The sequence below is a fragment of the Paroedura picta genome, chromosome 2 (genome assembly GCF_049243985.1).
Source record: "Paroedura picta isolate Pp20150507F chromosome 2, Ppicta_v3.0, whole genome shotgun sequence".
Taxonomy (NCBI): Eukaryota; Metazoa; Chordata; class Lepidosauria; order Squamata; family Gekkonidae; genus Paroedura; species Paroedura picta.
In genome coordinates this window covers 135743347-135766135 of record NC_135370.1, presented here as the reverse complement: position 1 = coordinate 135766135, position 22789 = coordinate 135743347, and the positions used below count along the sequence as shown (strand labels likewise).

At 42.9% G+C, this 22789-nt stretch overlaps 1 protein-coding gene across 1 annotated transcript in view; it reads left to right on the top strand.

Moving 5' to 3' along the window:
- RYR3 (ryanodine receptor 3) overlaps positions 1-22789 on the top strand; it is a 367896-nt gene that overhangs the window by 102409 nt on the left and 242698 nt on the right. The window contains exons 9-14 of the mRNA XM_077322945.1: positions 7313-7387; positions 14761-14917; positions 15998-16162; positions 17801-17922; positions 18378-18540; positions 22252-22387. Of these exons, the coding sequence (XP_077179060.1) occupies positions 7313-7387; positions 14761-14917; positions 15998-16162; positions 17801-17922; positions 18378-18540; positions 22252-22387 (818 nt within the window). The remainder of the gene's footprint in view (positions 1-7312; positions 7388-14760; positions 14918-15997; positions 16163-17800; positions 17923-18377; positions 18541-22251; positions 22388-22789) is intronic.

Here is a 22789-nt window from a genome sequence, read left to right as displayed (position 1 = left end):
AGATCTTTAGGCCCTAACTGGCAATCCTAAGCCAGGCACAGAAACATGCTACCCAAGCATTCACAGACCCAATTTAGATCAGAATCATACTGGTACAAACAAGGATCTTAGAGCTTTCCCTCTTACAGTTTCATGGGGCAGAACTGGTTTATCGATGTAGCACGTGCTACAGGCCTCACAGTTCAAGGGGCCTTGCCCCTGCATTGCCAACAAAGCCCTTGAATTGAGTAACAAGAGAACTTGCTGGAGAGCACCTGTACAGAGAGCTCTTCTGCCCCACTGGCTTCAACTGAGGCAAGGAGCCTCATTGTCTGGATCGTTAAGCAGCAAAGAAGCTGGAGAGTGATTGTGCTGTAGAGCAGTGGTCCCCAACCCGCGGTCTGCAGCCCGGTGCCGGGCCGCGAAGGCCTTGGCGCCGGGCCGCAGCTCCTTCTTCCCTCCCCCCCGAAGCGAGAAGCTCGCCAGGCCACGAGCAAATCGGCTGCCAAAGCGGCCAATTAGCTCGCGGCCCAGCAAGCTTCTTGTTTCGGGAGGGGGGTAAGAGAAGCTTGCCGATCCGCAAGCTAATCGGCCGCTTTAGCAGCCGATTTGCTGGTGGCCCGGAGGGGCTGGGAGGGGGAGCCGCGGCCACCAGCATGGCGGTGGAGCAAACGCGCATGTGCGGACTGCCGTGCACGCGCGTTTGCACCCCTGCCGGGCGCAAACACATGTGCGCAGCAGTCCGCGCACGCGCGTTTGCGCTGGGGCTGCCGCGCATGCACGGGCCCCGGGCCTCCCTCTCCCCCCACTCTGGAGCAGCGGTCCGCGGTAGCCAAAAGGTTGCGGACCGCTGCTGTAGAGGAGTCCCAATGGCAGCAGGCGGTGTGTGAAGTCAGATGGACAGATATGGGGCAGTTTTTGGATTCCATCCCATTAAACACTGAAGGGATTTGTTCATTGCATTGTTGCAGAAGATGGGCTTTGAAGCCTTCCTTTTGCAAGAAGTGTCCCCCCCCCATCTTTAGGCACTCCCCTTTCATCTCAGCCCTGCAGGAAAGTCTGATTTCAGCTAATATCCCAGAAGAATCCTAGAGATTCACTTTTGTAATGGGGGGGGGTGAATAAATCTACATACAGGAGCTGCAGAACACACTTTTTATTGCAACCAGCTAACATAGGAACTGAACGCTGAGGAAAAAGAACAAATTCAGGGGGTGGAGTTTCCCTCTACTCCTAATCAGGTTTCAGTTAACGCTTTGCTATCCATTTTACTACATACACACACACAAAGAACAACAGGAGAAAGGGGGAGGGATGTGCGCTGCATTTGTTGGCCTCCATTGCAGCCTGCCAAGGATCTTTGTGGCTAGAGACACACAATGTTTTGTCGACTTTATTGGTAGCCTGTGAAGGATTCCCTTTGTTCTAGGTAGATAGTAACTTATTCTAAATACTTGTTTGTGGCAAAGCAAGCCACCCAGCGAAGCCTTGGTTTGCACTTCTCTATACTTATAATCAACTCTATATTAAAAGAAAAGCTTTATTCAGCTGTTTGCTCCTCTGTATATCCCCCTGCAGAAGCTGAAGCGAAACAGGCTGAGCTCCTGGGTCCTGTTGAGAGTTACATATATATAGAATCATAGAGTTGGAAGGGGCCATATAGGCCATCTAGTCCAACCCCCTGCTCAACGCAGGATCAGCCCTAAGCATCCTAAAGCATCCAAGAAAAATGTGTATCCAACCTTTGCTTGAAGACTGCCAGTGAGGGGGAGCTCAGCACCTCCTTAGGCAGCCTATTCCACTGCTGAACTACTCTGACTGTGAATTTTTTTCCCCTGATATCTAGCCTATATCATTGTAGTTTAAACCCATTACTGCGCGTCCTTTCCTCTGCAGCCAATGGAAACAGCATTCTGCCCTGCTCCAAGTGACAAACTTTCAAATACTTAAAGAGGGCTATCATGCCCCCTCTCAACCTCCTTTTCTCCAGACTGAACATTCCCAAGTCCCTCAACCCAGTGGTCCCCAACCTTTCTGAGGTTGGGGACCGGCAGGGCATCGAGGCGCGCCCGCACGGGAACGGCCCGGCCCTGATTCCCTCTCCCCGCCCTCCCGCAGTAAGAAGCTTCCCGGGTCGCAAGCTTTTTACTGCGGGGGGGGGGGGGGGAGAGAGAGCCGCGGCCCAGCGCCCTGGCCTGGACCACTGCCTCAACCTATCTTTATAGGGCTTGGTCCCTTGGCCCCAGATCATCATCGTCGCTCTCCTCTGTACCCTTTCAATTTTATCTACGTCCTTCTTGAAGTGAGGCCTCTAGAACTGCACACAATACTCCAGGTGTGTTCTGACCAGTGCCGTATACAATGGGACTATGACATCTTGTGATTTTGATGTGATGCCCCTATTGATACAGCCCAAAATGGCATTTGCCTTTTTTACTGCTGCATCACACTGCTCATGTTTAGCTTACAATCCACAAGTACCCCAATGTCTCGTTCACACACAGTGTTACCTAGAAGCATATCCCCCATCCAGTAGGCATGCTTTTCATTTTTCTGACCCAGATGCAGAACTTTACACTTATCTTTATTAAATTGCATCTTTTCTCATTTGCCCATTTTTTCATTGTGTTCAGATCTTGTTGAACTCTGTCTCTATTTTCTGGAGTATTTGCCAGTCCTCCCAATTTGGTGTCATCTGCAAACTTGATGAGTAGTCCCTCCACCCCCTCATCTAGATCATTAATAAATATGTTAAAAAGTACCGGGGCGAGCACCAAGTCCTGAGGTCCCCCACTACTCACCTCCCTCCAGTCTGATGAAACACCATTGACAACAACTCTTTGAGTGAGGTTCTCCTATCCACCTAACTGTCTGAAAATCCAGATTGAAGTCCTTCACTTTATCTATCAGAACATCATGGGGAACCTTATCAAAAGCTTTACTAAAATCTAAGTAAACGACATCAACCGAATTTCCCCGATTCAGCAAACCTGTTACTTGGTCCAAAAAGGAAACCAGGTTGGTCTGACATGCCAAGAAGTTCAGTAGCTAGGGAAGAAAAAATGAGGGGGAGAAACAGAGGATAAAAAAGGACCAAAAGCATATTTAAAGAGGAGTCACAATTAAAAGTCCGGTTAGCTGTTGCTAAGAAGAAAAGAGAGGCTGCTGCTAAAGAAGAGAGGTCTTTGAAAGAAGAGAAGGAAAGAGAGAAAAGGAATTTTATATCTAAAACTTAACAATGTTCATTGAGGAAGAAATGTGTATCATGCTCAGCAGTTTTGTATCTTTTCAACTATCAAGGGCATCCCACCCTATTATTAGGATAAGTGACAAACTTTTCTGCTTATCAAATTATGAGCAATTTAACTTATTTATTTTTGTGGAATCAACATGACTGTTATTTCTCCCCCAGCCCCAAACAAAAAGTACTTTTTCTTCATTTTCTTCATTATCTGCACAGGCTGTTCGGTGATCACGTCAGCTGTTCTTCCACATTATTACATTTCAGTCATTAGTTATAGAGTGTGCTGCCTCCGTCTTCTAGTCAGGCCTTCTGTTTATTGCCTTCTCCTGAGATCACATGTGGAGACTGCTTCCACTTAAGAAAGGTGTTTTTGTCTATTACAGCCATACTGTAACAGGCCTTACTCAAGATACTCCAAAATAATCAAATTGGACTTCTTCAAGAGTTAATTAATTAATGACCCTGTTTGAGGAAAATAAAAACAGACACATGACTTTTTAACAGAAATCAGTTTATGAATAGTAAACAAAAATATATTTTAAAGCACAATTCCTTCCTAAACTTTGAAATTCAAGAATTTAAATGTAAGAAATGTTACCTTGCAAAAGATAACAGAAATCAATGTGATTGCAAGATTTGTCAGCTGAATGTTGGTATATAGCAGCGGAACCCTATTATATTTTGTATTTTATTTATTTATTATATTTATATACCACCCTCCCCGAAGACTCAGAGCACCTTACATAAAACAGGAGCAATCAAGATAACTCAAATAATAATAATAATAATAATAATAATAATAATAATAATAATAAACATAGTTCATTTTTAAAAAAATTGGAGGTGGGGGAACATATCTAGTAGAAGATTAGATCCCGTGTAACAGCCTCTGTTGTTTTTAGAACAGTCCATATGAGTCATATTACAAAGGTTCTTTTCTGAAATATTTCTGACAAGTCAGAAAAGAAGTTAATTGCTTTAGTATTTTCATTGTTAGATTTGGAAGAATAATTTCAGCATTTCTAGCCAGAACAAGAGAGTCATATGATACATAATATTACAGAATATTAATGAACAAAAGCTTAAACATTGGCTAGGACACACTATCATTATAACTGTCAAAAGGAACATTGATGATGATATCCACCATGCTCAGCAGAATAGATAAGAAAACATGCATTGTGCCAGTTCTTCTCAAGTTTATTTTTTTCTATTATGCTACAGCAAAATGTTACAAATGTTTGAAGAGTTGTACAATAAATTCTGAGACACAGTAATAAAAGAACAAGGTCAGAAACCTTTAATGTTTTTACTTCTATAAGTTGATCTTGTGGGCACTTCTGGAATTTGGAGAGAGTACTGAGTGGGCAGCATAACAAAACAGCTCTTATAGGAGTTAGATCAATCACAACAACCAAATAGTAGGGACAAGAAACATGTTAGTATCTGTGGAGGTTAGAGCTGAAACTAGGGAGAAACATGGATGAGGTAAGGAATAAGGTCTGAGAGGTGGATCCAGCCATCCAATAGCTTTCCTCTGGCCTAAGGAAACGTCTTGCAACTTGAGTGGCTTTTCCTCCAAAAAGAGTTACTTAAGTTGGAGGATGTTTTCTTAGATTAAAGGAAGTATTCAAATCTGTTCCCAGAGGTAGGGTATAGATTTTTAAATAAATAAACTTGATTCAGTGGAATGGTAGGATACATGTAGGATCTACCTTAGAATCCTTTGGACTGTTTAAGGCAGAATCAAGCACAGATATAAAATAAGCAGTGCTTTGGTGCAGAGGACATTGGTCCAGCAGCTTTCCCTGAAGCCAAGCAAATAGGATGGCATACAAAACAAGCCTCTGGAACTGCTGACTCCATGGCCCAGGACAGAATCCTGATAGCTTGACACCATCCCCTCCCCCAAATCATCCCCTAGGGCCTACCTGGTTTATCAAGGCAGGCTTTGTAGAAGGCTTGAGGTTTTGGAAGACCTCATAGATGGTTCTCAAAGCTGCTCCTTCTAGTCTAAGTAATTTGTAAGTCAAGTACCTTATATCCAATGTATTCTTCCTGCATTGGCAGTTGAACATGTTTAATGATTGGTGATGTATCCTGGGCCAGTGAAAACAGTGTAGCTTTAATCAAGCCAACATATAGGATTTCTTTTACACCCCTAAGAAAAAAGTATTCAGAATAGAATTCTAGTTTTTCTCAATTCTTGTGGATAGATTAAAGATGTTAATGTTATGAAGCATAGTTTAAAATGTTGTCTTTATTTGGAGGTCCCAAATTAGTACCCTATTTAAATTTCAGTAACTGGTTTGGCTCACGCCTTAGATAATGTATTGGTCTTTAAGGTCCTACTGAACTTTAATTTTGGTTTGACAAATATTTCCAAACTTTGGAAATGGTAATTTGATTAGCCAATGTATGCAAATTATTTTCCTATGTATACCTACTCTCAGTCAGCCTCCTTGGAAGTCATGTGGCTGATAGGTAGGGGGGAAATCTACAAGAATCTATCAATTATTGTCAATGTAGTTCTGGTGGAATAGAGTTGATATTTTATTTTTATGCCATAATAATTTCAGAGATATGTTCATTTGACCTTATGTGTAGACTTCTGTGTGTGTGTTTGTGTAAAATGTCCATCAAGTCAGAGGTGACTTATGGCAACCCCACAGAGTTTTAAAGACAAGAGACAAACAGAGGTAGTTTCCCATTACCAGCCTTTCATTGTGATCCTGAACTTCCTCTGTGGTCCTCCCATCCAAGTACTAAACAGGACCCATCCTGCTGAGCTTCTGAGATCTGATGAGATTGGACTAGATGGTTCAGATATAATGCCGAACCATGGTTTTCTGCTACATGAATAATTCACATGTATTCCCTTCCCCTTTACCTGGAACATTCAGACTCACATTAATTACTTCTTGTTTCATACACCCAAAGTAAGAAGTTACATCCAAATGGTATTTTTGTTTGCCTTTTAAACTGAAATTATAACTTGTGAACAAATTGTTTTGCAGGGCAAGTTTGCAGGGCAAGCACAAACCATAGGGTTTTTTTGTTATTGTTTAACTGTAAAGGCTAACTTATTTTGCTGCTTCAGATCAACATGGCTACCCACTTGAATCTATTATTTGTGCTTAATTTAAAATCATTAAGTGAATCCAGAATGATGTCCATGTAAATCTGTTGCCACAAGGATAAACAAGAGCTTTAATGCTCTTTAAAGTATGATCTGACATGAAGATCTATGCTTTCATCACATCCAATTTAGATTGCCGTTAAATGCTACCAAGCTTTGTCACTTTCTCCTTATCCCAATTACTTCACATTGGGCAATAGTTCATGCCTTCAGGTTAATGGCACAGCCATGGAGACATTCATAGCTGTAAGCTATACAAACACTTTCATGATTAGAGGCCAACAAGATTTTTGGGAAATAACTTCTGAGGGCCAAAGTTCATGTTTTCAGATATTGATGAAGGGAGCTTTGACTCTCAAAAGCTTAAACCCCAATAATCTTGTTGATCTCAAAGACATTACTGGACTCGAATCTATCTACTCTACTGCAGACCAATATGGCTACACTCTAAAAATTATCTTAATAGAACCAGTGATTTGACAGTGCATTGCAGGGTGTTAACTAGCTTAGCATAGCTAGTGAATGCTCGTACTATTTCTTGCTGATTGAATTTTCCTTAATTATATTTCATATGTTATTTCATGCATTTCATGACTTCCTGACACTACAAAGTGTGGTTCTACTCATAACATCTGGAAAAGTAGGATCTTGTTCATAAAAACTCAGTCTGGAATAAAATTGTTTAGTTTTCAACTTATCACAAAACTCCTGTTTATAAATAAATTAAAGTAGAAGAGGGGAAGGAAGAAGTGTACGTTCAGATAATACCCAGCCATAGTTTTTTTTTTGTTATAGATGAAGGCTATAAATTAAGTATGTTTTATAAATGAAAGCATTTTGTCAGTGCTCAGTGATATGTACAAAAACTATAGATATACTGGATTTAGATGCACATAGCTAAATAGAATTCTTTGTAAAACCTGATTTTCTAAATAAAAATCTGTCTGCAGGCGAATATTTTATGAAGCAGGAGGAGCTGGTGCACATGCAAGGTCATTGTGGAGAGTAGAACCTCTTCGTATAAGGTATTGTGCTTTTATCTCCTTTAAATGATATTTAAATCATTTTTATAGCTTCTTGTCTTCATTCTGTAAATAGGAACAGCTCCATTTCACAGGCCCTGTGAAACTGTGACAGCTCCGACAGGGCCCTCAGCTCTCCCAGAAGCCCATTCCACCAGGTCAGGGCCAGGACTGAAAAGGCCCTGGCCCTGGTCAAGACCAGGTATACTTCCTTAGGGCCAGGGATCTCTAACAGATTAGCACCTGCAGAGCAAAGTGCTCTGCGGTGGGCATAAGGAGTCAAGTGGTCCTTCAGTTAGACAGGGCCCAAGTCACCAATGGCCTTAAAGGTCAAAACAAAAAGCTTGAACTAGACCATGACTGGCAACCAATGCAGCTACCTCAGCATTTATGGGGTCCAAATTACAGTCCCTCAAATTACAGTCCTGCCCCCAGGAAAGTGCTTTATGGAGAAATGACTGGCACAGTTTCAGGAGATTCAGGAATATATAGAATAGATCCTATGCAACCTAGAGACACAATACTTGCAGGGGATCTCTCGCTTACTCTCCTCTATTTGCCCTCCAGGTTTGGTGGGGATTGTATTTATAGGGTCATGGCCCCACAAGGAAGGTTTCCCAATGACAATAGAAACTGAGCATAGAGAATCAAAAGTCTAGATAGTCTCTGCAGTAGAAACTGAAGGTGTAAGGTGGTATTTAGCGGGCCTAGCAGAACCAGTGGCCAGCAGACCCCAGTGCCATCCTGGCAATGCTTATTCAATAGGACTGATGTCTAGGGCAGAGTCTGCACTTAACTTTGTTTATTCCATTGTCATTCCTGTTGAATTCAGATCGCTTTGAACTCGGGTCTTCCTCTCCCCCCTCCTCCCCATTGAAACAGGAAAGTATTCTGCACGTGGTTAGGGAGGCTCAGAAGGTGTGTGTGTGGGGGGAGCTCTTTCTTTTCTTGAAGCCTCTTTCTTTCTTTTCTTGAAGGGGGGGGGGGAGAGGAGCCAGGCAGGGAGCCTCTTTCTTTTCTTGGAGGGGAGGGGGAGAGGATCGAAAAAGGCAGAGGAGGGAGGAAAAATCCAGGACCGACAGAAGTTGAGAGAAGTTAGGGGCTTCTCCTTTAAGGCAAGCATGTCACATGACCTATCAGAGGTAGGAAAAATCCAGGACCGACAGAAGTTGAGAGAAGTTAGGGGCTTCTCCTTTAAGGCAAGCGTGTCACATGGCCTATCAGAGGTTCTCTACCACGGAGCTTTCTTTATTCAGGATTTTCAGCACTCCAAGATATCGCACAATAAAGGTAGGGTCACTCCAGATCAATCCTTCTTGCTGCAGAAGGAAAATTTAAATCGCCCCAAATCCAAACGGAAATCGCATTCTGTGTAGAGGGCAGGGACTGAATCGATCCGGGGTTGGAATAAAAGCTCCGTGCAGTTTACACCTAGGACAGAATCACACTCAAGCAAGGGGAGGGGGGTTGCAAGCCTAGCAGGACCCAATGCCAATATGGTAATTCCAGCTCAATCACAACCTAAGCAAGGGGAGGCATTTTTGCAAGCCTAGAAAACCAGTACAATTCCCTGTGGGTTTTTCAGAGTTCAGAGATATCTCTGTTGGTGTTTCAAGTGGAGAGGCCAATATTTCTTGATGTCATTGCCTGGCTTCAACCATAGTCCTGGTGGAATAGCTTAGATTTGCAGGCCCTCTGGATTTGTGGTCTTCTGTCATGGAAGGATTGTGCTGGTTGACTTGCTGGTTGAACCACAAACAGGCCAAAATTGACCACAAACTTTTGTTTTGAGCCAGTGTGTGTCCATCACTAGTATTGATTTTTAAATCCCTGTGTACCCTGATATCAACATACCTTAAGGGCTGCCTTCTCCCATACAACCTACTTCCTCACTCTGGTGATCCTTAAAGACCCTGATTTGGTTGCCACTACTATCTGCAGCTAGACATGTGGTGATTCAAGAGAGGGCCTTCTCTATCATGGCCCCAAAACTCTAGAACTCCCTCCTAGGGAGTTCTATTATTGCCTTTTGTCAACAGGTGAAGACCTTTTCCCCCATCTGGCATACTTTGGCCTTCTGTTGTTTGATTATGTGTTTTTAATTGAATAATTATGACAGTATTTTAAATTGTTCTAACGGTTTTATGTTCATTGGCTTGTGGACCCTAATTGTGGGGGAAGGCCGCATATAAAAGTTTATAAGAGAAAGGAATCTTTCAGGAACCTGAAAAACTCTATTGGACATTTGTGATTTGCTGGGTTGATTTTAGAAGATTGAGAAGACAAGGAATGTTAGGGTCAAGTTTCCAGGCATGGCCCTGGAGTGGTGTGCTGCTGGGCAGATAGTTCCAAAGTCGTAACACAAGCTGAAGAACAGAGCCAAAACTGTCACCCAAATGAACAGCCAAATTAGACCCTGGGCCTCTGCACACTTTCAAAGTGCACTTTCAATGCACTTTAGAAGTAGATTTTCCTGTTCTGCACAGGAAAATCCAGCTGCCAAAGCACATTGAAGTACATCATCCTATGTGTGCGGAATGGGCCAAGGGCAGGTCCATAATCAAGGTCACTAGGCAAGGGTTAGTAAAGCACACAGAATTCTATCAAAGCAAAATAGTAGGGATAGGAAGTGTAGGCTTAGGGATAAACAACATTGCTGCATATAGACCATCTGCCTCTGCTGCCTAATTAGTCAAGATTCTGCAAGCACTCAGGAAGACCAGTCCTGCAATGGCTTACTAATCTAGCCAACTGGCATCTCTCCAGTAACATGAAGTGTTGCTTTCTATGCCATTGTTCTCTGGGCTCAAGAGATGAGAGTGGGGAGTCACCTGTATGTTCAGAGCTGAGTGCTTATACCTGGTTCAGGTTCTGAGCTGGGCTCCTTGATGGTGTCTGTGGCTCTGGTACTCATCCTGGCAAGACTCTCCACACTGCTTCCGCAGAATCTGATGGGATTGTAATTGGCTTAAGGTGACCAGATTTCAACATTGGTAAAGCGAGACACCATTGACCGGGGGGGGGGGGTCTTGATTAAAAATTTGTTCTATATGTAGCAACAAAAAGTTTCATAGAATGCAAAAATAATATATATATATTATTGTTGTTGTTATGTGCGAAGTCGTGTCCGACCCATCGCGACCCCATGGACAATGATCCTCCAGGCCTTCCTGTCCTCTACGATTCCCTGGAGTCCATTTAAGTTTGCACCTACTGCTTCAGTGACTCCATCCAGCCACCTCATTCTCTGTCGTCCCCTTCTTCTTTTGCCCTCGATCGCTCCCAGCATTAGGCTCTTCTCCAGGGAGTCCTTCCTTCTCATGAGGTGGCCAAAGTATTTGAGTTTCATCTTCAGGATCTGGCCTTCTAAAGAGCAGTCAGGGTTGATCTCCTCTAGGACTGACCGGTTTGTTCGCCTTGCAGTCCAAGGGACTCGCAAGAGTCTTCTCCAGCACCAGAGTTCAAAAGCCTCAATTCTTTCACGCTCGGCTTTCCTTATGGTCCAACTTTCGCAGCCATACATTGCAACTGGGAAGACCATAGCCTTGACTAAACGCACTTTTGTTGGCAGGGTGATGTCTCTGCTTTTTAGGATGCTGTCTAGATTTGCCATAGCTTTCCTCCCCAGAAGCAAGCGTCTTTTAATTTCTTTGCTGCAGTCCCCATCTGCAGTGATCTTGGAGCCCAGGAAAATAAAATCTGTCACTATCTCCATTTCTTCCCCATCTATTTGCCAGGAATTGAGAGGGCCGGATGCCATGATCTTTGTTTTCTTGATGTTGAGTTTCAAGCCAACTTTTGCACTCTCCTCCTTCACCCGCATCAACAGGCTCTTTAGTTCCTCTTCACTTTCTGCCATTAGAGTGGTATCATCTGCATATCTGAGGTTGTTGATATTTCTCCCTGAAATCTTGATCCCAATTTGTGACTCCTCTAATCCCGCATTTCTCATGATGTGCTCTGCATACAAGTTAAATAGGCAAGGCGACAGTATACAGCCTTGCTGAACTCCTTTCTCAATTTTGAACCAATCCGTGATTCCATGTTCAGTTCTCACTGTTGCTTCTTGACCTGCATATAAATTTCTCAAGAGACAAATAAGATGCTCTGGTATTCCCATCTCTTTAAGAACTTGCCACAATTTGTTGTGTTCCACACAATCAAAGGCTTTAGCATAGTCAATGAAGCAGAAGTAGACGTTCTTCTGGTACTCCCTAGCTTTCTCCATGATCCAGCGTATGTTGGCAATTTGATCTCTAGTTCCTCTGCCTCTTCGAAATCCTGCCTGTACTTCTGGAAGTTCTCGGTCCACATATTGCTGGAGCCTAGCTTGTAGGATTTTGAGCATAACTTTGCTAGCATGAGAAATTAGTGCAATGGTGCGGTAGTTTGAACATTCTTTGGCATTGCCCTTCTTTGGGATTGGAATGTAAACTGACCTTTTCCAATCCTGTGGCCATTGTTGAGTTTTCCAAATTTGCTGGTATATTGAGTGTAGCACTTTTACTGCATCGTCCTTTAAGATTTTGAATAGTTCAACTGGAATGCTGTCACCACCACTAGCTTTATTGTTGCTCAGACTTCCTAAGGCCCATTTGACTTCACATTCCAGGATGTCTGGCTCCAGGTCAGTAACTACCCCACTGAGGTCATCAGGGATGTTAAGCTCGCTCTTGTATAGTTGTTCTGTATAATTTTGCCACCTTTGTTTAATCTCTTCTGCTTCTGTGAGGTCCCTACCATTTTGGTCCCTTATCATACCCAACTTTGCATGAAACGTTCTCTTCATATCTCCAATTTTCTTGAAAAGATCTCTGGTCCTCCCCATTCTATTGTTTTCTTCTATTTGTTTGCACTGTTCATTTAAGAAGGAATTCTTATCTCTTCTAGCTTTTCTCTGGAATTCTGCATTCAATTGGGTGTATCTTTCTCTTTCTCCCTTGCCTTTCACTTCCCTTCTCTCCTTAGCTATTTGTAAAGCTTCCTCAGACAGCCATTTTGATTTCTTGCATTTCTTTTTCTTTGGGATGGTTTTAGTTGCTACCTCTTGTACAATGTTGCGAACCTCCGTCCATAGTTCTTCAGGCACTCTGTCTATCAGATCTAATTCCTTAAATCTATTTGTCACCTCTACTGTGTATTCATCGGGGATATGATTTAGTTCATACCTGAGTGGCCTAGTGCTTTTCCCTACTTTCTTCAATTTAAGCCTAAATTTTGCAACAAGAAGCTCATGATCTGAGCCACAATCAGCTCCTGGTCTTGTTTTTATTGACTGGATAGAACTTTTCCATCTTTGGCTGCAGAGCACATAGTCAATCTGATTTCTGTGTTGACCGTCTGGTGATGTCCATGTGTAGAGTCGTCTCTTGGGTTGTTGGAAAAGAGTGTTTGCTATGACCATTGTATTCTCTTGACAAAATTCTACCAGCCTGTGCCCTGCTTCATTTTGTACTCCAAGGCCAAACTTGCCTGTTATCCCGGTTATCTTTTGGCTTCCTACTTTAGCATTCCAGTCCCCCATGATGATAAGCACATCATTTTTTGGCGTTGCTTCTAGAAGGTGTTGTAGGGCTTCATAGAACTGATCAACTTCATCCTCTTCAGCAGCAGTGGTTGGGGCATAGACCTGGATCACTGTGATGTTGAAAGGTTTGCCTTGGATTCGAACTGAGATCATTCTGTCATTTTGGGGATTGTATCCCAAGACTGCTTTTCCTACTCTCTTATTGATTATGAAGGCTACTCCATTTCTTCTGCGAGATTCTTGTCCACAGTAGTATACCTGATTGTCATCTGAATTAAATTCACCCATTCCTGTCCATTTTAGTTCACTGATTCCTAAAATGTCGATGTTCAGTCTTGTCATTTCTTGTTTGATCACGTCCAGCTTACCTTGATTCATGGATCTGACGTTCCAGGTTCCTATGGAATAAAAATCTTTACAGCATCGGACTGTCTTTCCGCCACCAGTTACTTCCACAACTGAGCGTCCTTTCGGCTTTGGCCCAGTCGCTTCATTCATTCTGGCGCTACTCGTACTAGCCGTCTGCTCATCCCCAGTAGCATATTGGACACCTTCCGACCTGAGGGGCTCATCTTCCGGCGTCATATCGTTATGCCTATTGGAACTGTCCATAGAGTTTTCATGGCAAAGATACTGGAGTGGTTTGCCATTTCCTTCTCCAGTGGATCACCTTTTGTCAGAGCTCTCAGCTATGACCTGTCCGTCTTGGGTGGCCCTGCACGGTATAGCTCATAGCTTCACTGAACTACGCAAGCCCCCTTGCCACAACAAGGCAGCGATCCTTGAAGGGGGATATATATAATATATATATATATATATATATATATATATATATATATATATATATATATATATATATATAATTTCAACATAAGTATGATTTGCCAGGTATTCCCAGATGTCCCTCCAAAAATGGGACAATCTGGTCACCTTAAACTGGCTGTGACTAACAATTAGGTGTTCCAGGTAGAAAATGTAGTGGTGTAGGCCCAGGTAGAGCTTCAGTGGTAAAATATCTTGAAATAAATTAAAATATTAATACCAAAAGGCTAAAAAAGAAATAGTGAACAGTAAATTATTTATCTTTCTGAGCAAGTTGGGGTCTTTTATTTCAATGGAGGCAGATTTGATTCTTTCTCATGGAAATTAATTTGGTCTAAAAGTTAGGTGTTTTGGTTCAATTATACCGTTGTTAGTAGAAACCCTGAAATTGAGACAAACTGTTTATTTCTACGACAGGAAGAGTCAGGAAAAACAGGAACTGGGTTACAGTGGGGAAAAGTCCATTTAGCTAACCTGCCAAAGGAGAAGATGGGCATCATAAAAACCTGAGCCAGGATGAGAAATGTGAGCTACTTCTCATTATAATGTTTTTTAAATGGCTGCTGGACTAATGAAATGACATCGCTTCCATGAAAAACTCACGTGACATCAGTTCTCTGTAGAAATTGCTGGAAACGCCATGGTTTTACCACCAGCTTCCCAGCAATTCTGAGACTTAACATCATCACGTTTTTTTCCAGAAGTGATATCATGCTGTCACCAATGGCTGCTTCACATATCCCCTCTCCCAGGCCATGACTGGAAACCATAAATAGGACAGGCAGGAGAATGTACCAAGTGAGAGTCATGGTCCACTGTCTCTATGTGCCTTCCTAAGTAGGAGCTGAGTTATTCCACAGCCTCTATAACTGTTTTCTATTTTTAATGGGAACAGGTGGCCTATGGTTTGTGTGTATCATGTCCTCTGTTGGACTATGGGATTCACCAGTCATTGATGGTATTCCTAATTTGTTTTAAAATGTTTTCATTTTCCCCCCTACATAAACTATTTTCTTTTTTCCTTAAGCTGGAGTGGGAGTAACATTCGCTGGGGACAGCCTTTTCGCCTTCGACATATTACAACAGGACAATTTTTAGCTCTAACAGAAGACCAAGGGCTTGTCTTGGTAGACAAAGAGAAGGCTGACACAAAATCAACCTCCTTTTGTTTCAGAGTATCAAAGGTAAATCAATTCCTGAAGGTTAGCCACACAAAATTTTGTAACTTCTCAAAAGTATTTTGGCATATATCAAACATGAAAAAAGATACTGGGTCTGTATAAATTCTGTCACACAAATAATTTAAAAAAGAAGTAAAGGTCTTTGGTTAAAGTCCTCTAGGAACATTTTTCTTTGATAGATTATTCATGTCATGGCTTAGTTGAGCATAACAGTTCTTTAAATTCAAATCAAGCTCCATATATATTTTTTAAAGTAGTTATTGGAGCTGATCCTGAAAAGGAAAAAGAACATGCAGTTATGGTATTCAGGTCTTCCTGGCACCTCATACTGATATTATTCCTGTAGCTCCTCTCCCAGGTGCTTCTTTCCCAGTTGTGAAGCCCAGTTAAGAAAAAATATTTTGTTTGGACAGACTATGGGATAGTTGAGGAGAAAGTTCTGCTGTGGAGTACACCACCCCTGACAGCCAACTGAGAATGGGCCTGCAAAGCAGGTATCAATATCCAGATAAGTTTTATATGGGAGGAGGCAGTAGGGGCTTTTAGATGCAAGTACCAGTAGTTTAAATTGAGTTTAGTACTTAAATCTGTGGATTGGGACCACACTGTCAGAACAATTTTTCAACTAACTTGGAGCATTCCTCAGGTTTGGAGGAAAATCTGAAAAAAATAGAGGTGAGGTTAAATTCCTCAAACTACAAGAGGATTGTCTGTGTAAGTGCAGACAAAACTACTCATTGTGGCTGGACCATTAATGCAGTTAACTTAGAGTTGGATGGGACAGGGTTGAACTGCCTTTACAGTGAAGCTGAGTTTGGGCAGGCTATGAGGGGAGCAAGCAATTATGGGGTTGGGCGGATGGGGATACAGCCACCATTGTGGCAAAACTGAGTCTGAGCAGGCTGTAGAGTGAATTCTCCCATGATCCTCACTGATCCCTGTTTGTTCTTCTTTATTGACATTGAAACTATTTTTTGCCTTCTTTGTGATATGTTTGTAGATTATTTTTGATGTCTAATTCTGTGATAAAACCTCCTGGTATCGTTTTAATATTGCTTTCTCTTTTTAATTCTGGGGATAAAGGAAAAACTGGATTCTGCTCATAAGCGTGATATTGATGGCATGGGAGTTCCTGAAATAAAGTATGGTGATTCCATTTGCTTTGTACAGCATGTAGCCAGCACTCTGTGGCTGACTTACAAAGCACAGGATGCTAAAACAGTGCGTTTGGGACCACTGAAAAGGAAGGTAAACAAAATAAGAATTCATTCAGATTAGAGATACAAAAGAAGAATGTGACAAAGGCATGGCTTTGAGAGAAGATTGCCCTTTAAGGTGCATTGAATGTGTTCATTGTCTTTATTATATGGTTTATATTTTATTTATATTTATTTACATTATTTATAGTGTTCATTTCACACTGGGACTCAAGGTGGATTTCACAGAGTGAGTCAATACAATTCACAGGATGGAATATTTAGTAAACAACGAAATAGGATTTGGTTGTAGAACCAACCCGAAGTCTACAAACAGAACTGAACAAAGGCATAAATGTTAACCAGAGTCTTTAAATAATGCAAAATTACATAGAAGGAGCCAACTTACAGCAAACAATACACCATAGTATAGAGCACAGTCCCTAACAATTTTCTAAGTAACAGTGCACACACAGAACAATCCTCTTGAATAATTATGTAATTTTGGCATTAGAACAAAGTTGGAGTCCAGTGGCTCCTTTAAGACCAACAAACTTCATTCAAGGTATAGGCTTTTATTTATATACTAGATATTAAGCCCGCTGTGGGCAAAATACAGCGGGCCCTAGCATGATGGGTGGGTGGAGGGATGGGGCGAAGGAAGGAGGAAAAGGAGAGAGACAGAAAGACAGAAAGAAAGGGAGGAAGATAGAGACAGAAGAAGAGGGAGAGAAACAGGTAGCCAGAAAGAGGCAGATGGAAGAGAGGGAGAAAGGGAAAAACAAAGTGAATGCTGGGAGGAAGGGAAGGGCAAAGGGAATGCTGGGAGGAAGGGAGGAACAGAGGAAAGTAGGTGGCCTTGGGACCTTCTGCTGGGCCCAGGGGCAGGCTCGGCTGCTCTAGGGCCTGGCAGAAGGCTCGGGAAAGTGGCGGCAGGCTTTGAGGCCTACTGCCGGGCCTAGGAGCAGTCTCGGCTGCCCCAGGGCCTGGCAGAAGGCTCGGGACGGGGGCGGTGGGCTGAGCGGCCTACTGCCAGGCCTAGGAGCAGGCTCAGCTGCTCCAGGGCCTGGCAGAAGGCTCGGGACTTCGGGAGTGGGCTTCGTGGCCTTCTGGCGGGCCCAAGGGCAGGCGAGCCTGCCCCAGGGCCCGGCAGAAGACTCCCTGGGTGAGGGGAAGCCGGCCGGAGGACTTACCGCTCCGGACGCCTTCTTCCTCTTAGCGGCAACTCCCCGGCCGGCCCAGGCGAGGCTGGGCCAACCAGCCAATGGGGAGCCGCGCTTTGCGTGGCTCCCCATTGGCTGCTTGGCCCTCGAGTGACACTCGGAGGGCCCAATCAGGAGCCGCGAAGCGGCTCCTGATTGGGCCCTCCGAGTTTTTATCCCGGACAGGGCCCGCCCTAACTCCTCCCCACTTGCCCTTACTCCTTTATTCCTCCCGCTCCTCCGGAGCGGGGGGAGGGTTAAAGATATGTACTCGGGGCCCAGCTTAGAAGTGAAACAGATGAGACCAAACTTGAACAGTTCATTTTGGGGCTTCTGGGTTTGGGGATGGGTTTGGAAATACCTCAAACTTCAAAGTGAACTAGAATTTTTTGGTTTGTGCCCATGTTCAGTGCTTAGTACTTGAAAGCATGAATGACATATTATTTATGAAACATTTATTTATTATTTATTATGGGTATTGTTCGTAGGTTATATTGCACCAAGAAGGACATATGGATGATGGTCTCACATTACAAAGATGTCAGCATGAAGAATCTCAGGCTGCTCGAATTATTCGCAACACAACAAGATTATTTAGTCAGTTTATAAGGTATGGTAAATTATGTAACCTTGTGGGTTTTGTATCATGCTGTTCAAGTTTCCAGTCTGAACTTAACTGTATTAACTGCTGGAAGTAGGTTGCATTGTATTATTTGGAATAATTCTGTTTATAACACACCAGTTAAAAATAAATCTATTTATTTTCTATTAAAGTTTCTATTAAAGTTTGTATAATGGTTTTCTATCATTCACTGAAGTAATGATGTGTTCCATGTCCCAGACTCTGCACACCTTAACACTTCAAAGAGAAGCACCCTTGAAAAATAGAATCTCATAATTCTTCATTTTAGATTGTCCAGCTTGAAACTAGGTACTATCAAATATTCCATGCAAAATAGGAGCTGTGTTCAGAACTGAAACTATTTTATTTTGAGTTTTGATCACAATGATGATTATTACTAATTTTCTTCAATGACACTTTTTAACCTTTCTATTGATTCTTAGTGGAAATAACAGAACTCCCATCACTCTGCCTATTGAAGAGGTACTGCAGACTCTGCAAGACTTGATTACATATTTTCTGCCTCCAGAAGAAGAGCTAGAACATGAAGATAAACAGAACAAACTTCGTTCTCTCAAGAATAGACAAAATCTATTCAAAGAAGAGGTTAGGACAATGGTTTTATCTGTATATAACAAATAGATTTGACAACCACAAGCAGCAGAGATTTTATCTTATAGAAATGCTTTTAACATGCAGTTTTAATTAATCTTCTCCATTTACTTTTAGGGGGTTGTTAAGAGTCAGGCACTGTGAAATGATATTGTCCAGTCATGTAACGATTCAATGTGGCTCATGTATTCCCTTTCCCTGACCATCTCATTATTTAAGACAGTGTAGAGCGAAAACAAGAGGCTTGGCATTTTTTTAAAAAGCAGTACCTTTCTAGGTCTTGTATTCTAGTGTATTCTGTGTGTCATGAGCTCAAGGGGAGATCAAGTCTACTGGCCCTTTATATACCTTGCAAGGTATTATCATAAAAAGAATAATGTGTGGCCTATATTGTCTTAATTGCAAAGTAATATTTATTGCATTGTGTGGGGGGTTGGACTGGATGATCTGGGAGATCCCTTCAAACTTATGACTAACATGTTATGCTATCACACATATGTATTCCTCATACTTATCAAGGACTGGCCAGGACCTTGCAGAAACACTTTGATAACTTGAGGTGAGAGGCTGTTGTTGGAAAATGGTTCCCCCAGTCTCAGTTAGTCCCCACTCTCAGAGCCTTTCTCTGCTACATCTTTAGTTAGCTAAAGGTAAAGGTATCCCCTGTGGAAGCATTGGTTCATGTCTGATCCTTGGGGTGACGCCTTCTAGTGTTTTTCATGGCAGACTCAATACGGGGTGGTTTGCCAGTGCCTTCCCCAGTTATTACCGTTTACCCCCCAGCAAGCAGGGTACTCATTTTACCAACCTTGGAAGGATAGAAGGCTGAGTCAACCTTGAGCCAGATTCTGGGATTGAACTCCCAGTCTCATGGGCAGAGCTTTCAGACTGCATGTCTGCTGCCTTACCACTCTGCGCCACAAAAGGCTCTACCTAGTCACTGCCTATTTCTTGTCAGGAGCTTGCCAGGCCTCAGGATGGTTGTTCCAAACCTATGGCTACAATATTCTTGTTCATATCTAGATCACCTTCCCTTACCTTCAAGCAGCAAATTCTCAGAGGAAAGAGAGCTTTTGCTTCTTCAGGAAGTAGGCCAGAGGTTATTAGCATGTAAAAGGTAGGGGATCTTTGCATTCCTTGTGGTGTTCTGCACATCTGTACACTGCCCGTGGCGCCACGGGCGCCACGGACTAAATAAAGCAGTAAGCCCTCCTGGGGCGGGCTGTGTCCGGGATGAGGAAGGGTCCGGATTGGACCCTTCCTCATGACAGACAATCGTCAGGCCGCCACCCGAGAGAACCCCCGGCAGTCGCGCGGAGGGCTCCCTGCCCGGCGGCCTGATGCGGCGAGAGGCGCAAAGCGCCTCTCGCTGCATCAGGCCGCCCCACAAGGGAGCCCCCGGCAGTTGCGCGGAGCGCGGCTGCCGGGGGCTCCCTGCGCGTCAAGCCGCCCTGCCCATCAAGCCGCCGCCCGACGGAGTCCCTGCCAGCGGCGCACAGGCCGGCTGGCGGGGGCTCCCTGCCCGGCGGTCTGACGCAGCGAGAGGCGCAAAGCGCCTCTTGCCGCGTCAGACCGCCGGGCAGGGAGCCCCTGCCAGCCGGCCTGCGCGCCGCTGGCAGGGACTCCCCTTTTAAAATCTTCGGAAGACCTTTGGCGCCTTCGGAACATGGACGCCAACGGCCCGCAGAGCGCCCGAGGATGCCACGCCGCCGCTGCCCGCCCTCTCTAAGGTGAGCTTCCTTGCCCCGCGCTGCCCTGTCCCTCCCTATCCCCCAGATTCTAGCGCCCATTGTATTATCGTTACAATGGGCTCTTTTACTAGTTTTGTGATAAAGGCTCTGCAGCCTATTCTTCCTTGGTGCACATTCATTACAACAATCACAGTCCACAAAGTTACAGCTGTGGCTTGGGGCAGAACATCTCGTTGGTTGAATAAGGTTCCAGGTACAGTCCCTGATATTTCCAGTTTAGGGGATCAGGTAGTAGGTAATATAAAAGGTCTCTGCCTGACATCCTGGAGAGCTGCTGCCTGTCTGAGTAGACCATGCATATCTTGATGGACCAAAGGTCTGATAGTAAAAGGCAGCTTCATGTGTTCGTGTGTGTGTCAGGTCCCTCTTGGTTTTCTCAGTGAGCACTCTGGGCATTAGTAACAAAAGCAGTTGATACAAAGCTCATGATTCCCCCCCCCCGAAACTGAATGGACAGGCAATTCATTAATATAGCTCCAGAAACCTCATCCCCAACTGACCACAGGTGGGAATTTCCTTTTTTCCAGCAAAAGCACACAAACTAGTCTTGCACCCAGGTGCACATGACATCATTAGTGCAAGACTCACTCAAGGCCTGCCTCACCAATTCGCTGCCTCACCAATTCGCTGCCATCCTCCCCAGAGAAAATTATCAATTAGACTAAACAAACAAGCAAGCAATGCAAAGCAATGCTGTTACAATCAGTTAACTTTCCAAGACCATGCTAGCAGATGACGATATACAGAATGACAAGGGACACTGACAAATGACAATACCAAATGGTCATGGCAGGAAGCTGGCAACCAGACAGATCCTGACAGTGTTCACCTATGACCCTGGGGTTCTGCTGCTATTCTGAGTAGACCGTACAGATCTTGATGGACCAAAGGTCTCATTCAGTAAAGGGCAGTTTCATGTGTTCAGTTGTGCACAGGTTTTTAATGGGTTACACACCATATGAAGAAATATCTGGTCTGAAATCCAACAATGCTTGCAAAGTTCTAATGATTCACAGAAACATCCCAAATACAAGATACAATGGGGAGCGAAGCACAAGAAAATGACCAAGCTTGAGGCCTGCTTCAAAATCTGCCCAGTATGAATGGATTTGAAAAACTTTTAAGCAAGACTTTTAATTTCAGTATTTCTATACTTTTAATCTGATACAATATGTATATATATTTACTGTATATAGCCAAAGGCCATTACAAAGCATAATTAAAAACAATATGGTACAAATACGAATAAAACTATATTTCTCCAGTATTGCATACATAAAATTGTAAACGAGGGCTACTGAGTTACAATAAGAAAAGTATGGTGTATCAAAGTGGGGACTCCTGTAAAAAAGCTTTGGCTCAGATCTTCCTGAACAAAAAGTGCCACCCTATATGAAATATAGAGGTCGACATCTGATAACAGATAGGTGACTTTGTCGAGATCAGAAGTGGGGTATGAGTTCGGTAGTAACTTGGCAACGAATTTGACCCTGGATTCGGAGTACAGGGGACAAACCAAAACATAGTGGGGCAGGTCCACCACAGATGAATTTCCACATATAGACAGGCGTTGGGCTGTGGGTATTTAAAGATATCGCCCAGAGAGCATGGCTGATGGCATCATTTCAAACCGCAAAGATGTACTTTTAATCTGATTTAGTTGACCATGAATAGAAATAGTCTGTTTCTGATTTGAAATGATTATTCAGTTTCTAGACAATACAGTATTGCATTTTCGTATCATGATGCGCTTATATTCTGATTTTCAAAGAAACTTGCCAGTACTGCACAACAGTACTTTAGGTTTAGATGTTCTACATAGACAATATTTTCAAGTTTTATTATATTATATATGTTAAGCTCATTACTCTATTTCTCTTACTACACAATTAAAACTGTGAAGGAATACACTTCCAGACTTGTAAACATATTGTTGTCTGTGGCATCTTTTCAGGGAATGCTCGCGCTGGTGTTGAACTGCATTGATCGTTTAAACATCTACTATAGTACTGCTAATTTTACAGGGGTTGGCAGAGAGGAAAGTGGTACAGCATGGAAAGAAATTTTGAATCTTCTCTACAAATTGCTAGGTGAGTTCTGCAGCTATCAGCTGGAAAATTAAACTGCCAATAGGATAAGTTCTCATCTTAATAAATAACAATAAAGTGAACAAATAAAAATACCATTAAACTATTTTTGAAGTTATTTTAAATAAATTTGCATCATAGAGAGCAGAAATCAGTAAGCAGCATTTTGATAAAAATGCTGTAGATTAAACATGTATTGCCTGCATAAGTTATTCTTACATGGGAGTAATATAAATTAAACAAATATATTTAAGGAAAATATATATGAAAATAAGAATCTGATTTATTTATTTTTGTTTCTCAATCTTTGTTGTAAAGATAATATTTTCAAATGCTTCATTCCAGCCAGAGCAAGAACATTCTACTTATTTTTACATGTAACATAGACAACTTTATCATTCCGTT